Source organism: Cyprinodon tularosa, unplaced genomic scaffold (assembly GCF_016077235.1).
Source record: "Cyprinodon tularosa strain WSP-4 unplaced genomic scaffold, ASM1607723v1 ctg621, whole genome shotgun sequence".
Lineage (NCBI taxonomy): Eukaryota > Metazoa > Chordata > Actinopteri > Cyprinodontiformes > Cyprinodontidae > Cyprinodon > Cyprinodon tularosa.
In genome coordinates, this window is record NW_024039365.1 from 94,367 (window position 1) to 112,387 (window position 18,021).

At 40.2% G+C, this 18,021-nt stretch overlaps 1 protein-coding gene across 5 annotated transcripts in view; it reads right to left on the reverse strand.

Annotated features, from left to right (window-relative positions):
• megf6b (multiple EGF-like-domains 6b) overlaps positions 1-18,021 on the reverse strand; it is a 94,208-nt gene that overhangs the window by 1,849 nt on the left and 74,338 nt on the right. For 2 of the 5 annotated variants that reach the window (XM_038307843.1, XM_038307847.1), the window contains 22 exons: positions 16,258-16,386; positions 15,965-16,099; positions 13,087-13,221; positions 12,882-13,007; positions 12,674-12,805; positions 12,192-12,320; positions 11,990-12,121; positions 11,711-11,839; positions 11,501-11,629; positions 8,436-8,564; positions 8,218-8,346; positions 6,381-6,509; positions 6,123-6,251; positions 4,882-5,010; positions 4,579-4,710; positions 4,380-4,508; positions 2,939-3,067; positions 2,660-2,794; positions 2,414-2,542; positions 1,526-1,654; positions 1,326-1,454; positions 125-286 (listed from right to left, as the gene is read on the reverse strand). In XM_038307843.1, coding sequence (XP_038163771.1) covers positions 125-286; positions 1,326-1,454; positions 1,526-1,654; positions 2,414-2,542; positions 2,660-2,794; positions 2,939-3,067; positions 4,380-4,508; positions 4,579-4,710; positions 4,882-5,010; positions 6,123-6,251; positions 6,381-6,509; positions 8,218-8,346; positions 8,436-8,564; positions 11,501-11,629; positions 11,711-11,839; positions 11,990-12,121; positions 12,192-12,320; positions 12,674-12,805; positions 12,882-13,007; positions 13,087-13,221; positions 15,965-16,099; positions 16,258-16,386 — 2,895 coding nt within the window. The remainder of the gene's footprint in view (positions 1-124; positions 287-1,325; positions 1,455-1,525; positions 1,655-2,413; positions 2,543-2,659; positions 2,795-2,938; positions 3,068-4,379; positions 4,509-4,578; positions 4,711-4,881; positions 5,011-6,122; positions 6,252-6,380; positions 6,510-8,217; positions 8,347-8,435; positions 8,565-11,500; positions 11,630-11,710; positions 11,840-11,989; positions 12,122-12,191; positions 12,321-12,673; positions 12,806-12,881; positions 13,008-13,086; positions 13,222-15,964; positions 16,100-16,257; positions 16,387-18,021) is intronic. The other 3 variants (XM_038307844.1, XM_038307845.1, XM_038307846.1) reach the window with 3 other exon arrangements.

The window sequence follows — 18,021 nt, forward strand, 5'->3', positions numbered from 1 at the left end:
TTAGCTGCAGTGTCTGCACTTCTGCCCCACACAGATGGTACCTGAACACCGTCAGCATTTGACACTGCTTATTTACTCTGATTTCACCGAGTCAGCAAAGAGGCATCCTTTGATACTGACTCACCTCCAGTGTGTGTGTGTGAAGTCACTGCTGTACCTTCCTGACAGGAGAGTCCCATCCAGCCGTGAGGGCAGAGGCAGCGACCGCTGCGACGGTCGCACTCTGCCCCATTCGTACACTCGCAGGTCTCTGCGCAGTCTGGCCCGTAACGGTCACCTCTGCAGTCTGAAACAGAACCAGGATCAGTAAAGAATAAACAAGAGCCTGCATGGCAGCTTCATCAATGCAGCTTTAAACAAATTTTCAACAATATTAATAACATCCTTTTATGATTTTTTTTTTTTTACCTTGTTGGATAAACTTGATAGAAAAGTGTTGATCAAACACTGATTAATAACATCTGAGATGCACACAGGCCAGTGGCCATTACCAAAGCTAACACCTATCATTATAGAAACTTTGTTAGAAAAATGGTACATCTATTTTAAAATATTTAAGTACAACCCTGGGGATAATTTTTGGTTTTATTTGGTCAAAATTCAGCTTTAAAGATTATCCTGGAAGTCCAGTAAACGGCGAATAATGAATTCTATTTAATACACCAATTATTAGAGAACAGCGAGGAACTTTATAGAGAAAATATTCGAGTTTAACTTCAGCGTCTCGGCATCAGCCTGTAGATACAACAGCTGAAGATGTCAAGACTGATTGCCATCAACATTTTCAGCTTCAGTTCATTGTCAGAGTACCATCTATGCACGATGACATGATTATGTCACACAGATGTCCAACAACCATAACAGGGGAAGTTTAAAGGTGAACACAGTGCACAAGTTCAAAGCTGCCTCTCAGAGCTGTAAGAACAAAACTTTTTTTTTTCAGTTTACTCTTAATGCATTATTTAAAACAACTTTTTCTTTGGTGCCCATGAAATATGAAGTAGGTTTGCAGGCAGTCCACGGAGAAAGTCTTCCTAACAGTTCTGAGCTGATGTTTTGTGAAATTCGTTGATCAAAAGTAATTTTTCATCTCAAAAAATATTCCAGTGTTGAATATTTCATTATATGCTGTCGGGGTTAGAAAAAGGCTGAAATCCAAAAAACTGCTTTTATACTCAAGTCTCCTCTATTTCTTCATATTCCAATTTAAAGTGCATCTTTGAGTCTAAACCATTATAACTCTTAATATGAAACCAAAATAGATTTCTTTTTGCTTCTCTGAGTTGATGCTTGCTCTCAGAGTTGGAAAAAGGACTGAAACTTACCGATGTCACATCTGGTCCCTGTCTTCCCCGAGGGGCAGATGCATCTTCCAGTCACGGCATCACACGGAGCGTCGTCTTCACAGTCACACACCTCGTTGCAGCCTTGACCGTACCTTCCCTGCTCACACACTGCGGACAAAGTCTAGTATAAAATGATTTATCGTATTAAATTTTTTTTTTTCCCATGAGATTAAACCGACCTTTATGGCATCGGGCCCCGTGATATCCTGGAGGACAGATACAGTGGCCTGATACTGGGTGACAAGTGGCGCCGTTCATACAATCGCACTGCAGCTGACACCGTGGACCATGGAAACCAGGAGGGCAGACTGAATAGGAGACATTCAAAAGACACCCTTAAAACATGCGGTTGGTTAATCATTTAGAAACATCTAGAAGTAGAGACCGAGTCAAGCGAAGCTCTGTTGATGGGGACATTAGATACACGCCCTCATATCTAAATACAGTAAACTCTGGCAGTTGGTGTCCAATCATCATTTTACGCATGAAGATCCTTTATAAGGAGGGGAGGATAACAGATATTTTAAAGCTCAGGCAAGGAAATCAAAAATTATGACTGGTGTAACTAAATAAAGTAAAAGAATCTTAGATTATCTTAAATTAAAAGCACACGAGATGTAATTTCTATGCTTTATACTGAAATACACATCAGCTCCACTTCATAGTTCAGCTAATATCATTTATTAAATATTTAAACATTTCCATTAGCTAGACTGGGTATCCAACATGTGAGTTCCTAATCTGTCCATCCAGTTTTTATTAAAGAATATTTTCAGCAACAAACAGCAGAAAGTCGCATAAAGCAAATAAAAAGCTTCACAGCAGCAGGATGTTACAGTGGTGTCCATGTTTATCACACTCAAAGAGCATGCCTGCCTGTGGAAACATGTGACTCACTGTAGTCTACGACAGTGGAGGCCAGCTCCACTCAGCCTTGTGCAACCCTAAGGTCTCTGGGAGCAAATGAGATCAAAACTGTCGTCCCTTCCGGCTAAAGCAAAACATCAGATTTATCCCTTAGGACACTTTCACCCCTCTTTCTGTGTACCTGTCTGTTTGATCCTCACCGTGTTCACACAGATGTCCGTAGTATCCTGATCCGCACTGACACGTTCCCGTCACTTTGTCACAAGAGCCATTATTTTGACAGCTACATTTCAGCTGACAGTTGACGCCGAATCGGCCCACAGGACACTCTGGGAGGAGACGAACAGGACAAAACATCAAACCCATGACTTCACACTGTGGTATTAAAACACTGCAAACACTTTCTTATTTATTGTTGAACTGTAGCAGTAATAAAATCTTGCTACCGATGTCACAGCGCTCCCCAGTCCAGCCTAGAGCACAGGTGCAGTTTCCTGTCAGTGAGTTGCAGGATCCTCCGTTACTGCAGTTACAGCGCTGGATGCAATTCGCCCCGAACCAGCCGAGAGGGCAGCCTGAAGCTCAAAACACACACCGCAAATTATAATGAAGGAGCCGCTGAAGTGGAGAGAGAGGATGAGGTTGATGAAAGAGACAGAAGAAAAAGGGAATGAATCCAGTGGACACATTCTAAATAGAATGAGAGAGAAAATGTTTTAACTCACTTTTTTGACAGTCCTCTCCTCTGTGTCCCGGGATGCAAACACATCTGCCAGTGATGGGGTCATTCTGGGCCTTTTCTCCACACAGAGCTACCTGGCTGCAGTCCACACCATAACGCCCCGCGGGACAAGCTGGCACCAGACACAAACTCATCTTTCAGTCACTGTCCCCTTAACTTTTCCCCAAAAACTTTTTACATTTGATCCCATTCCTGACAATGTTTTTGTTGTGATTTTTTTGAATATTTACACTAAGAAGTTTACATTTGTGAAGGGAAGCTGAACATAGCTTTTAAATATTACAAATAAAAACCTGAAAAAAGAAAAGTTCATTTATTTTTTTGTCATTCCCTTTTACAGCGAACTTGTGCTGCAATTAAAGCTGCACATTAATTTCTACAGATTTTGTACATGTACAGAATATTTTTCTTCTATTTAAAATAGGTTAAGCTATGTTAGATTGGATGGAAAGCAGCCATGCACTGTAATATGTGAGGCCTTTCTCACACATGGATCTGCTAACAGGCAAATCTTCTCAATACCAAATCCTATTTTTCTCTTTGTTTACTGAGTCTGCCTTCACTGTTAGCAGCTAACTGCAACAGGAATTCCTGTTACTTTCTCTAAGTAATGATTTTGTTCATGAAACCTTTTCATAAAACAATTTTGTGAAGTGGATGACGAGTTTTTCTATTGGCTAATTCTCCCACCTGAGCTGTGGATCAGTTCGGCTCCTCCAGAGTTTCCTTGTGCTTCATGGCTGCTTTATTGAATAATCCTCTGCACTCAGGCCATCAGTCTAGGCTTAGTTGTTCTCATTTACCTCTAAGGCCTTGATCGAACAGCTGAATTTACATTGAAATTAAACTACACAAAGATTGACTCTAATGAAGTCAAAAAAAGTTATTCTACTGTTGTGGTGGGTTTCATTTTCTGGAGCAGAAACAATAGGTGGTTTAGCAAGTCAAACTTTTTATATGTTTTTTATTCTCCATTAATTCACAAACCCTGTTGGACTTTAGTTCTCCAAGGCAAGTTTATGTTTATGGCACAATTCAGTACATGGACAATTCAAAGTGCTTTACATGAATTAGATAATGAAATACAAGACAAATATAAGCAAAAATATTTGTAAAACAATTAAGACAATTGGACTACAAAAAAGAATAAAAGCAAAAAAAAAAAAAATCTAAATGATTTTAATTCATGACGATGCTCCAGGTTTGGTTTAAATTGTTGCTGACTCCATATTTATAATTATGTTCTGTTTATAGTGTTTGTTCATCCCTTGCTGGACTGCACCAGGACTAAAGACGATATTCTCTAAGGGATAAACTAGTTCTCCCAACACTTATAACTCAAATAAATATCAAATAAAAAGCTCTTTAGTTTGTGAGGTAATTTGACAACATGTGAAAAGGTTTAAAGGTTGATATGAACTCACCAATGTTGCAGCGCGGGCCTATGAACCCAGCTGGACATTCGCAAGCTCCGGTTGAAGGGACACACCTCCCTCCATTTTCACAGCGACACTCTCTCTCACAGTTCAGACCATAGCGACCCTCTTTACACACTGAAAGAACACTCAGCGTTGTTAGTCAGGGTTTTGGACTAATTGTTACCATGTTGTCTTCTTTCCTTACCTTGGTCACATTTGGAGCCATGGAAACCTGGAGCGCAGTAGCACGATCCAGTCACTGGCTGGCAGAGCTGGTTCGTCTCTGAGCATTGACAAACCTGGTTACAGTTTGGGCCAAAAAATCCTGGAATACAAGCTGAAAGACAGAGGTTCACTAGTGCTGAGTGATTCAGATGCTTTCCTTTTTTCTTTCCTTGTCTCCTAACTGATTAAGTTTGAAACTGGGGTGGGGGGGGCTGCTTTTTATTCATAGCCTGGAGATACAGTAGGAGGTTCAGGAGCCACAGATGACTGCTGCAGGACTCACTCTGTTCACAGCCGTTGCCGGTGAATCCAGGAGGACAGCCGCACTCTCCAGAGACATGGTGGCAGGAATTTCCTTCTGCACAGCTGCAGTGCTGCATGCAGCCTTCCCCGAATGTACCGGGCAAACAGGCTGGAAAATAAAACATGGGAACAATGTCAGCTTTTTGAATTTAAATTTATGACCAAATGTTTTATGATTTAACTAAATAGAGGGTTCTTAATAGCTGTCAGTACAGTGAGTTCAGACTAAACACACCCTTTAGAGCCACCTTAAGTAATAAGAACTTGAAGCAGGGCTCTACTGCATTTGCATTTCATACTGCTGTGGAGAATCTGGCTCTTTTTCATGTATTTCTCAATTAGTAAAGGCTTGCCTGTATTTGTTTTTGAGCAGCTCCCTTAATGCCTCTTAATGCTATTTCAATCAGGTTAAGGAAGATTTTGATTTTAAAACATTTGATTCTAAACTTGCTGCCATATTTGGGGTCATGCCCTCTCAATATAATAAGGCATCTATGTAGACTGATAGGGAAGTGCTCTCTCATTTGACTCCACAGTACTTTGGTGTGACTACAAAACAAGGCCTCGCTCTGCTGTTTGTTCCTATCAGTTCAACTTTTTCCTTTTATGTTCTTTGCTTTTCTTGCTGATGCTACTGTTGATAACCAAATAACCATGCTTTGTAAAGAATATGCAGCAACAATCTTGGGGTTCATGCAGCTACTACTTTTTTTAAAATGCATGTTTTGCTGTTATAATTATTTAAAGGGACCTTTTTCCTGAAAATGCTTCCAACTTGTTCATTCTTTTTCTGACTGTATTGTGATGAAATTCTACATGTCACACGCTAAATGAGGCCTGTAGGTGTAGTTGTTGCATCCTTTTTGTTATTCCTATGCAAAATGTAAAATGTAACAGACTGATGAGCTGCAGTAGTTCCCTGTTTAAGGACAATGGTGGTTATTTTCCTCTGTGACATTGAGTTAATACAGACTTGTCTGTTCTGACTGACAAATGGTCCAAAATTTGTATCCAACATATTTTTATTGCTAATCCTGGGGGGTCAAATTCCTGCCCCTTAGGGCTGTAACTTCTTCATATGTCTAAGGCTCAACACAACTGACTAAAATGGCAGAATGACCGTATCAGCATGCAGTCACATGTTACAGAGTCGATCTATTCTAATCATTATGTTGAAGCAGAGACACTTTTAAAGCCATGGCCCCGCTTCAACAGCAGTACCTTTGTCACAGAGCTTTCCCCTCCATCCAGGAGGACATTTGCACTCGCCGGTCACATGATGACAGGAAACCCCGTGCATGCACTGACAGCGTTCGTTGCAGCCAGCCCCATACAGGCCTGCTTCACACGCTGCTCACAGGAAGGTGAAGACATGATTAAGAAAAACACACAGAATTGGCATCATGTGAGCATGCTTTTTTTCACTCCGCAGCGGTTCACATGAGGTCATCCTTTCTAAAGTTAAGCTGAGTGACCCACCTTTCTCGCAGCGCTCTCCAACCCAGCCAGCGCTGCAGCTACAGCGTCCTGTCCGTCTGTCACACAGGCCACCGTTCTCACATTCACACCGCTGCTGGCAGTCTGCCCCGAAATGGCCCGCTGAGCACTCTGTCCAAACACAGCCACATGCACAAACACAGGGAAAGAGACATCACAGCGTGAGGCCTGTTTGACAGAAACACTGTTAGGAGTGCAACACACCTTTTTTTCACCCACTTAATGACAGAACCACACAAGACACCGGGTTTGGAGACATTCCTGTGACGAGATTAGAAGCATTCTGTGCATGGGGGAGGAATGAGGGGGTCCTGGCTGAACGCGAAAGGAAAAGGTTGTAACAGTCACAGAGGGAGGATAGCGTGTGAAGTAGCTGGAATATCATCAGCGGGTCAATCGGGTAACACACTGGCTGCCAGCAAATAACCAGACTTTAGGCAATAATAGATGAGCTCAGGCAGCAAATTCAAACCAGTAAATTACTACAGTAAAAATGAAAGAAACATTTGAATTAGAAGTTTATTTCAAAGTCTTTTGATCCCCCTCATTACAATTCTTTAGGCTTTGATCAACAGAGGGAGAAGTATCTCAGACATAACTTGAATCTCAGTTTAATCCTTCATTGTGAAGTAGCGGCCTAAATGGTAATAGAGCTGCATGTTTCCATCCTGGGGAGGAAGTAGGAATCACTGGCTTAAAGCACAGATTGTGGATGACTCCCTACAACACCTTTAATCCCAGAATCCTCCCAGGTTCTGCACAGTGTAGCAGCCCAATGGTTTCAAAGCAGAAAACAAATGTTCCCTCAATATAAGACAATATGGACACATTGAGATTGTTTTGCCTAATTTGTCTAACGTTCAATAAGTAATGCTTCTGACCCACTTCAAAGTCTTTGATCCAGCTGAAATTATGCATCTGCAATTATTGTGCATCCACATATGTGCATTCTTTCAAATACAAAAAGCGAATCATTGCTCGAAACTCAACAGACTCTATTTCAGACTGGACTGAGTCTGTAGAACAACGAGGTCTGCATCACAGATCCTCCATAAAAGCTGAAAACTCTTCGACATATTCAGCCTTTTAGTTTTGCACCAAACCTCATAAAGTGTTTGTTACAGAAAATCATCTTAATAAAGTTCCAGATTATGTCTCAGTTATTATTTAATGAACAACTGATTATGATGGAAGGAGAGAAAAGGCTTTTTCTGGCACAACTTTCCAACATTTTGGCATCTAATGGTTTGTTATGTTAGCTTGGTGACCAAAACATGCGGCCACCTCAGGACATCGGTCCAGGCTTGGTTGGCACAATCAGCTGTTTTAAACGTTTTAAATATGGAGGTTGCTACTTCTAACACACTTAGAAGGTATTTTCTTATCTCTTCCTTATTTGAAATAGGGGCTTTAAGAAATGTTCCTCTCTTTTCTTTTAGATTTATACTCTTGGGAAACAGGAAGTAAATTAGTAAGTCAGATGCACTAGATTGTACTCAAAATGAAAATTGTAGCTTTAAAACATGTTGCTCACATTAAAGCTGTCATTGTTTGAGGTGCAGTTGAAAAAAATAAGTATCCCAAATTCTTAATGAGCAAATGTTTCTACATTTTCAGTGAGATCTTTAGCAGGGATGCTGTTAATTAAGGAGGCAGTATTCAGCTTTTACTACAAACTTTAATTAAAAAACATCACATAAGCTTGTTAAACCTTAATAGATTTCTGCAGTTATCTTTTTCAGTGGTAATCTAAAAATAAAGAGCTATTTAAAACTAATTATTACTCAAGTACTGCACTTTGTGATGAAGTGTCACCCACCCAGTTCACAGGCCGTGCCTGTCCATCCATCAGGGCAAGTGCAGTTTCCATCAGTTTTGTTGCAGGCGGCTCCGTTCTGACACAAGCAGAGCTGCTGACAGTCTATTCCGTAAAACCCAGCAGGGCATTCTGGGAAAAGAACAGACATAAACGCTCTGGTCTGACCTCGTCTTCACCTGTATCACAGATGTTCACTTCTCCTGGGAGCGCAAACTCACCTTCTGTGCAGTTGGTCCCGGTCCAGCCTGCCATGCACGCACACTGCCCACTGGCCGGGTGGCAGATGCCGCCATTGTGACAGCCACAGGTTTGGTTACATCCCAGCCCATAGAACCCAGTCGGGCACGCTGCCAGGAGACAGAGAAAACAATATGATTACCTCGAGGTGAACTCTGATCATGAAAAGTCAAAATTCCAGCATTTTGAAAGTAATCCAGGCTGCAGCATGGGGAATGTCCAGATGGTACTTTCTCACGTTGGACTGGAATTTCCTTAATATCTAAAACCAATCCATTTTTCATCCTATTTTAATTCAGAAACTTTTAACATTCAATTAAGTTTGTATTAATCGAACAGTAGTTATGAAGAAATATCAATTAAAATCAGTTTGATTCATTCCATTATAATCCAACCATATCAACTCGGTTCCACTGGTCCGGTTGATATGGTTGATATGATAAGGTCCGGTTAAAATGCCAGGCTTTATGGTTTGATAAAATATGCAGAGATGATCATTACAACCTGTTCCCACATGAATAACATTTATCTTGCACAACTCACTTGAAAAAATGAAATATTTGAAAGGAAAGATAAAATTCCTAAACAACCAAGATGTAAAAGTATGAACACATTTAAACCAAGAGATGGTTGAATCAGCTTCGGTTTGCTATTTTTTAAACTGAAAATATTTGTCCATCTTGCTTGAAAAAACTTGTAAAAATACTTTAGACTGTAAAGAAAACATACATTTTGCTCCCATTAACCTAACTGCCATCAGAACAGCAGTAATCCAACAGCACGATACTACCAACACCGTGGTTCAGTTAGGGTATCGGGGTCTGTCAGTGATATAATGTGTTGTTTTTGATTATCTAATCAAAATGTGGCCCAGAAGCTCAAATTCGGTTTCATCAGACATAACACATTGCTCCCCATGTTTATTTTTCTTACTATGTCTGATGGTTTTTGTAGAAAAAAATCATCAAGATGCTTTCTTGCAAGACATAACTTTATTTCAGATACAGTGTATGAATAATTCATGAGAGTTTTGTCAGCAGGTTTTAAAAAATCCTGTAGGGTCCCGCTGCTCTCTGACCAGCTTCTGTCATATCTTTATCAGTTTATGAAGAACTTCTATATTTGGTAACATATTGTCCTTTATTTTATGCCCTTGTGGGTGACTGGCTTCTCTGGGCCATGAAGTATACCATAATGAAATAGATTTTGTTTAATTGAATGTAATTCCATTTCAGGTGAACAGAATTGAACGGATCAAAAGAAAAGTTATTTGGAAAACAAATTCAATCAAATCATACAGAGATTGGTTAAAGTTTTCTCTTATCTAAGCAAACCCAGTATATTGCATTGAGTCAATGACTGGAGCGTTCACTCCTCATGGATGAGAATGTAGGGATGGTGGACGGTTGCATTATTGACTTTGCAGTAATCCCTCATACCAAGCATGAGGTGAAAAACACCCCTTAAACAAGAAGGAACCTGGAGCAGAACCAGAGCTAGGCTCAGTGTGAAAAGTCCTCTGCCATGCCAGACCTGTGGTTTATGTTTTCTTCTTTTGACTAAAGGAGGATTCACACAGTAACATAATTGTTCCTGTTTCTGCCCCAATGTTCCTGTACGAGAGCCTCTCAGCCCAATAATCTGGAAGATATTCCTGGTGTGTTAAGAGTGATCAGGTGTGCTTGGTAAAACGTCTAAGACTGTTCCTATCTCAAATCGGAGCAGTCTAGATGTTGGATTGTCTTCGCCCAATGTCCTGTCATATGTGGTGTCCCCCATGTCAAGCATGCTCAAATGAATCAGAGAGCTGATCCAGGAGCTGGCTGGGAAACAGTCCCAATATAAGCAATGATCTCTCCCTCTGTAGAGCTGTCACCATAAACCATGAAAAATGAACAAGAATACCGTAATATAAAGAGTCAAAACTCCACTTAGGATTCCATTAAAAGCCAGGAGAAATTAGTTTTGTTCTTTTTTTTTCCATGTACAGCACAGGGAAACATAAGTCCTCAGACTTTTATACTCTACTACAATGTTTAGTTAACAGTGGAGAAAGAATTGTATTATTAATACCATATCAAAATATAATTTCAATATTAAACATTAACTGTAAATGATCAAACTTGCCAAAAAATAATATTTGATTCTCTATTCTGCTACTTTCAGTCTTTACCATGTAAAAACGCTTAATAATTAACATTTAGTCAGAAACGGCAACCACTCGAGAGATTGGCCGGATTGAGCGCTGTCACTAGGAATGGTATGTGGGGATGGTAAAAACAGACCAGCATGTCTGTCTCTACACACTGCAACTGTGTCAAGAGCTTTATAATCGGCTCGTGTTGGACACAACACACTAAACGACCATCCCTGGTTTTTATCTTCATGTGGGGGTCTCTTAAGTTTAAAAAAAACACTTGATCTTAAAATTCTGCCATGTGAGTCAGCTTTAAAGCATTTGTTAATATCTCTGCAAACTGTGGCCTTTGCATCATTGAGCCAAATATTGCAAGAGTATACATTTTAAAATAAGCCTGATGTTGTCAGGGAGCTGAGTTTTTTTTCTGATATGATTTATAACAAGCGTTAACTGAAGATGAGTGAAACTGAATAAAAAGATGATTGGACCAAAAGCAAGCCAATATAGGTGTGCCGTTATCCAGCAAGGTAAATGCAGCTTTTTATTTCCTCTGAAAATATAGATCTCATGTGAAATAACCAGGATGTCGGTTTATGTGGAATAAGATCACAATAAAATACTGGTCTCCCGAATAGTCACAGTAAAATTGTCAAATATAATGGAAATTGCAGAAAAAGACCAGCCAAAATCAGCTGATAATATAATGTGATTTGATGCTTGGTAAAAAAAAAAGTGAACCAAGGAATTCCAGCTGATTGTGTTGAATCACTGACTTTACACTAACCCTTTCTGCCACTAAAGTATGCAGTAAAAGTGGAGAGGAAAATTTTCTATTTATTAGCCTAAAGAATCCAGAAATAACATCAGCTCCTGTTTTCACAGCATCTATCTGTTCCCATCACTCACGTAAGTTACAGAATGGGCCGATCCAGCCTGCAGGACAGGAACAAGCCCCACTGATGTGGTTGCATCTTCCACCGTTCTGGCAGAAACATTTCTCCTGGCAGTCCAGACCGTAGAAACCCTGAGGACATGCTGAGACAAAGATACAATCCTCATTTTACTGCCTATTCAAGCTGGAGGAATCTAGAATACTGATAGAGGGGCTTCTCTTACGCTTTTCACAGAATGTGCCCGTCCATCCCGCCCGACATGTACAGGCTCCACTCACATGGTCACACAGGGCTTCATTTTCACACTGACAGCGATGATGACAGCCCAGACCAAACACACCTGCTGGGCATTCTGGGGGTAAAACCACAAACAACACAGCAGTGACACAGATCCATGAGTGTACGAACAGATTGCTTTCTGTGAACCTGTCACTTTAAATCCCACTTTAAATTGCAGATAGAGGTTGTAACTTGAAAACAAATAGATGAAAGCAAAGCATACTCTGATGGCAGCTTGGTCCAGTGAAACCTGCTTCACAGCTACACACGCCCGTTACAGCATCACAGCTGCCGTCTCCGTTTTTGCAGTCGCAGCTTTCTTTGCAGTCGGCTCCCCAGCGTCCTGCATCACAGGCTGCAACAAAGCATCTCAGATTCATCACAAGTCTTTACCTGTTTACCAATTGGCTCTGTGGGACCTTTACCTCTTCTGCAGTTGAGTCCAGTCCATCCAGGAGCGCAGCTACACCTTCCATTTACTGGATCACAGCGAGCATTGTTCTCACAGGAACATTTCATCTGACATCTCAGACCAAAACGTCCACTTGGGCACACTGCACAGGAAAGAATGTTATTTTAAACATTAAAATGAATCTGCTGTAATTACCTCCAGATGATTGGACATCCAGCACCAAGTTCCCATGACCGTCTCTGCAGAGAAAAGGTGGCTTAAGGAGCCAGCTCGTGGTTAATACCCAGTCAGGAAAACTTCTTCTTAGGTGGCTGAGGATTTTTAAACTAATGACCCTGAAGTAAAACCATCTCATCTGTCTTCCAGCTACTTCATTTCACATCCAAATGGCGCCATCATAAACTTCCACACCGCTGCCATCCCTCCCATCTGTTGGACTGTTTAATTTATGTTGCCATGGAAATCTTCCTAAAAATGCCCGCTGCTTTTACTCACAGTTTTGGCAGAGCCTTCCCATGTATCCAGGCGGGCAGTTACAGGACCCGTTGTGTTTATCACAAACGCCCCCATTCTCACAGGAAGGGCAGATTTCCTTGCAACCAGGACCCCAGAACCGCTCTGGACACACTGGAAAGGAATTAATTTTGTTGTTGGAAAACCGAGTCCTTGTGTTTCACACTTGCACATATGCATTCTGACTCACAGTTCTCACAGTGCTGCCCGTACGTCCCAGCTGGACAGTGGCATCGTCCCGTCTCTTTGTCACATGGTGCACCAGTGCAGTTACACAGTTGGACGCAGCCAGATCCAAACATTCCCTCTGGACACTCTGACACATAGGATAGACTTTCAATACGGGATGAGAAATAGACGTATCCCTGACATCATTATTTGCTGTAGTCTTTTACCTTGCTCACATTTCTCCCCATGACGGCCAGCGGGACATTTGCGTTGGCAGTCTCCGGTCACATGATCACAGGACGCTCCTGGTGGACAAACACACTTGTGCTCACAGCCGAATCCAAATGTTCCTGGTTTACATTCTATGGAGAAAATAGATCAATTATTTCACTTACTGAGTAAAATACTGTGTTGTGAGAATTGAAAGTCACTCTCCTCTCCTTTTCTAGATGTCTAGATGCTGTGGGATGGTGAAATGCGATTGGTTGATGAGCTAGTTGTATGTTAGCCGATGAGCAGGGATAACAGAAGTGACCTTTAAATGTAAAGGGTGTATTAATAATAAATATAAACAATGTTTGTTTAATTTTGTAAGAATAAGAGATTATAAAAAAAAAAAAAACCTAAGATTTTCTGCTTAAGATCTTTTGTCTGTTTTGCTTTTGTAACTTTTCTTCAACTCTTTATCCTTTCACTACTCCTCACTTGAAGTTGTCTAGGAATGAGAAGCTGGAGACCATTTTCCTACGGATACCATAAAGTGTCAAATATACAGAGATTCAGGGATTCAGAGTTAGATGTTCCCCACAGATGTTTAGATATAATCTAAACATCTTTTTAGATGTATTTAACATTTGCCTAATTTGTCCAAGAATAAAGAGACATGTGGGCCAAATCCTAACTGATAAAAACCCATTCTTACTTTTTTAATGCTCGAGGGTTGTCACAGTAGCTGATGGTTTATGTTGCCTAATGTTACTGACGATTGATTAAAGGTTTCTCACTGGGATTAAGAGCTGAAGAGTTTTCTGCTCATGGATCAAAACTCTTAAACCTGGTAAATATTTCACAAGAACAGACATTTATTCTTGTTCTCAAGACTAAATTATAGAAAGTCTCGTCCATTGCAGCTTACCTCCCATCTGCAAAGGAAAACAAAAGCAAACTATGGCAGAGGGGGCATTTTCGAATTAATAAAGGAAGAGGAGAGCATGTGAACACTTTACATGAACACTTTAGGACAGATTGAGGAAAGATCGTGCAAATTCTCACATTTTCTGACCACTGCTCCAGCCTCAAATCTTCCATAACATAACAGATCACTTCACTGATTTATGGAACTGAAATAATGGAGGAATTTCCAACCCCTAAACACAAGAGGGAAATAGGTTCTTCTTCTTAACAATACCTTAAGATCCTGACCAATCAGACAACTTGACACACTACAAGAAACATGTTTTGCCAAGACGTGTCTACAGTATAACAAGCAGTGAGAAATCCTAAGAGGGGAACAACATGGGCTGTGAGGGCAGGAAAAAACATCTTGCTTCTCGTGGAGCATCTAACATGCCTTAAGGTTTTGGTCCTTTAGCTACTACATTAGCTACTTTAGTCTCGCTACTAGCTGCTCTACTTCATAACATACCAACCTGCACTTTGATCTGTGTTCCCAGGTGCTATTGGACAATAATTTGATCGTGTCTGTTATTAATGTCAAATTGTAAGTAACTCGAAGTAGCCCTGTTTGAAACCTTAGTCAATCTAGACTGATTCTGAGGTTCAGTTTATTTCTATAGCACCAATTCAAAACACACATCATCTCAAGGCACTTTACAGTTCACCAGATCATAAAGTCAAATGATTTAAAGTTTTCTATCTAAGGAAACCCAGTTGATTGCATAGATTTGTTGACTCGAATGCAATCCCCCACACTAAGCATGCTTGTAGCGACAGTGGAGAGCAAAAACTCCCTTTTAACAAGAAGAAACCTCCAGCAGAACCAGGCTCAGTGTGAGCGGCCATCTGCCGAGGCCGACTGGGGTTCAAGGAGACAGAAGCAGAGATATAAAAAACAACTGTAAAAGGCGGCCCCATACAGGAAACAAACAGCCAGGCAGACCAGCTCCAAGCCAGCTCCCATGTCAGAGGATGAAGAGAGCACATCCAGCCAGTCACGGTCAGAGAAACAGGACTACACTGGAAAAACAGGCCAATCTCCAACATTTATAAACACAGCTGATATTTCTCTCCAGGATGGTGTCACAGAGGCTGCATCATGGAATCGTATTTGAATTGTCTCTGGGAGATATTCCTGGCATTTGCTGGACTTTCCTGTTCGCCCCTCAAAGCAAATTAACCTCCCAGCAGTTCTTTATGAATTAGGTGATATGGGTGCAATATGACCAGCATCAGTACTGTTGCTTGTGAAGGAAGCCTTTGTAATGACAATATTACTGTCTGCACCTTTATTGGAGGCAAATCCGGCAAAAAAAAAAAAAGTGTACAGAATTTATGCAAATCTCCATATTTTTAATCTCTGCAAAATTTCTCTAATGTGTATCTGCAAATCACTCCTGACTTATCTAGTAAAATAGAACAAAATAATGAAGGATATAGCACTAAATTGTATTTAGAGGAAGTTGCAATTTTCTTTTACAAACCAGTAGGTAGAGCTGCAATTCCTAAACTCTTCTACTTATTTGAAAGTGAATCTCCTCAGATGAAAGTTAAGAGATCTGAACCTTATCTACTAATTCACTGTACAGCTGTAATTTGAATGCACTCATGTAAACATATGAAATAAAGCCTTTACTGGTGCATAATTACACAGTTTATTTTAATTTAAGACACGAATTCCAAAAATAAATACATGATTTCAAACTGGTAATTAAAAGTTTTTTAAACTGCAGTTGTGTCAATGTCTATTTTTTAATGATAAGCAGGAAGATTTTGCCAAGATAACAAGTTTGTTTTTCTAGTATCGGTCTTTAATCATCTGTAGAGTATAAAATGTGAGATCCTTCACTGTTACCAAATCCATAATTTTTTATGCTATTATGAACAAAATAAAATGTAGAACTGTGGATGTTTCTCCTGAAGTCTTACCTTCCTTGCAGGTGCTTCCCCGGTAGCCGGGTTTACAGATGCAGGTGCCATGGTGGCGGTGACACTCCTTTGTGTTTTTCTGGTCACAGAGACACTCTTGAGAGCAGCCAGCACCAAATGTCCACTTGGGACACGCTGAGATGAGAAATTTAAAAAAAGGAATCTTAAGTGGACGATTTTGCGTCATTGAGCACAGAAAGATTACTTTTTAAAATCCACTCAAAGTATATGACTCATAAAATGAATATTCTAAAATAAGGGGTTAGAGGTTGGAATTTATGATGAAGACTAACAAAGGTGGCAGAAGCGGCCATAGAGTCCCGGTTCACACAGACAGGCTCCGTAGGTCCGGTGGCAGCGGCCGTTGTTGGCACAGTTGCACTTCTTATTGCACTGCTTTCCATAGAAACCTTTAGGGCAGCCTGGGGACGGATGATTACATCATATTATCAAATGCCAAAATGCAAAAGGCTTTTACATCTTTCCCCTTAAAACAACAAACCTCAAAATTCTGCAATATATATTTTCTTTATGACCATCACAATTATGAAATAACTATGATATAAGAGAAGCGATGCATGTTTTAAACAGTTTCCCATTATTATATTTAGGTTCTTTACTCCAATACAACTAAATAAAATACATTGCATCCAACAGTGATGTGCATGAACACATTCAATGAACAGCATTTGCTGAATACATTCATAATTTTATTGAACGTTGAACTGGACAGATCAGTTTTTAAAGTAACGACTGGGAACGGGACCGACTTTCCCTCTGAGAAATAATGAGCGACACACATGACACGTTCGCTTTCAATTAATAACAATACTTTTCATTTGGATAACATCAGGTTTTACGGCACTTATTACGGTAAACAGACCAGTATGTCTACTGTTAGTATTATACTGTATGCAAACTGTGCCCACCAGGACTTAAAAAACAAGTCCGTATGTCAGCCACGTTCACTTCACATTTAAAGTGACACATAGAGTTAAAGCATGCAAGTTATTGCTACTGAATGAGGAACATAAGGAATAATTTTTTATACAGATCTTTTCAGCAGAACCTGAATAAACCTGTATGTTTGTTAAGTTCAGTGTAATTGGCTAAATAAAACCTTCACTGTACATCCAGTAAAGCTTAACTGGATCAAATATTTTCCATTTCTTTCAATATATTGTGATCACACATTAAACGGGTGAAATATGAGGTTTTATTGTGTAGAATCGTGGCTTAATTGGCCAAATGGTACAAAATAGGTTTGTGAACTTAGTTGATTTTTGAAAATGTGAACTATAAACATAAGCTAGTTCATTTTTAACTGTGTGAACTGAACTAGCACAACATTCACCATTAATTGTCTTGTTTTTACCGCACTAGTGGCAGTAGGCTGACAGGAAAGGGGGTATGAGAGGGGGAGAGACATGCGGGAAAGGACCACAGGCCAGATTAGAACCTGGGTCACCCACATCAAGGACTAAGACCTCCATACATGGGTCGTGTGCGCTAACCACTGTGGAACCAAAGCACGTCACTCAATTAGTAAACACTCCAGTTGTGTGTAAAGCAAAATCAGTATTAGGAAAGCCTCTCTGAGAGGGCTGTTTGCCAGCCAATCTTAGTGTAAAAACAGCTAAAGACCAAGAGTTTGTTTAAAGAACAATAATCTGAGCTTTAAACATCTCACAGAGTACTTTTAATCCATTATCTGAAAATAGAGTGGCAAAACTGTAGAGAATTAATAAAAGGAGCCCCTAAAAGGCCCATGGTAAGTCTGGAGGAGCTACAGAGATTCATAGCTCTGGTTGGAGAACCTGCTGAAAGGCAGGGTAATACTAGAAAGACATTTCCAAAAGAAAACAGTTCCTGTGGAATATTTTCAAGAAAGAAAGTCGTGGTAAACAAGAACCACTTTGAAAGAGATGTTTTTAGAAAAAAAAACATGTGCATGGTGTCACAGGCATCCTCCTAAAATACTTTCGGCAGTAAATGCTGATTCTACAAAATGTTGGCTTAAGAGGTCTGAAAACAAATGCAGCCCACAATTTTTATAT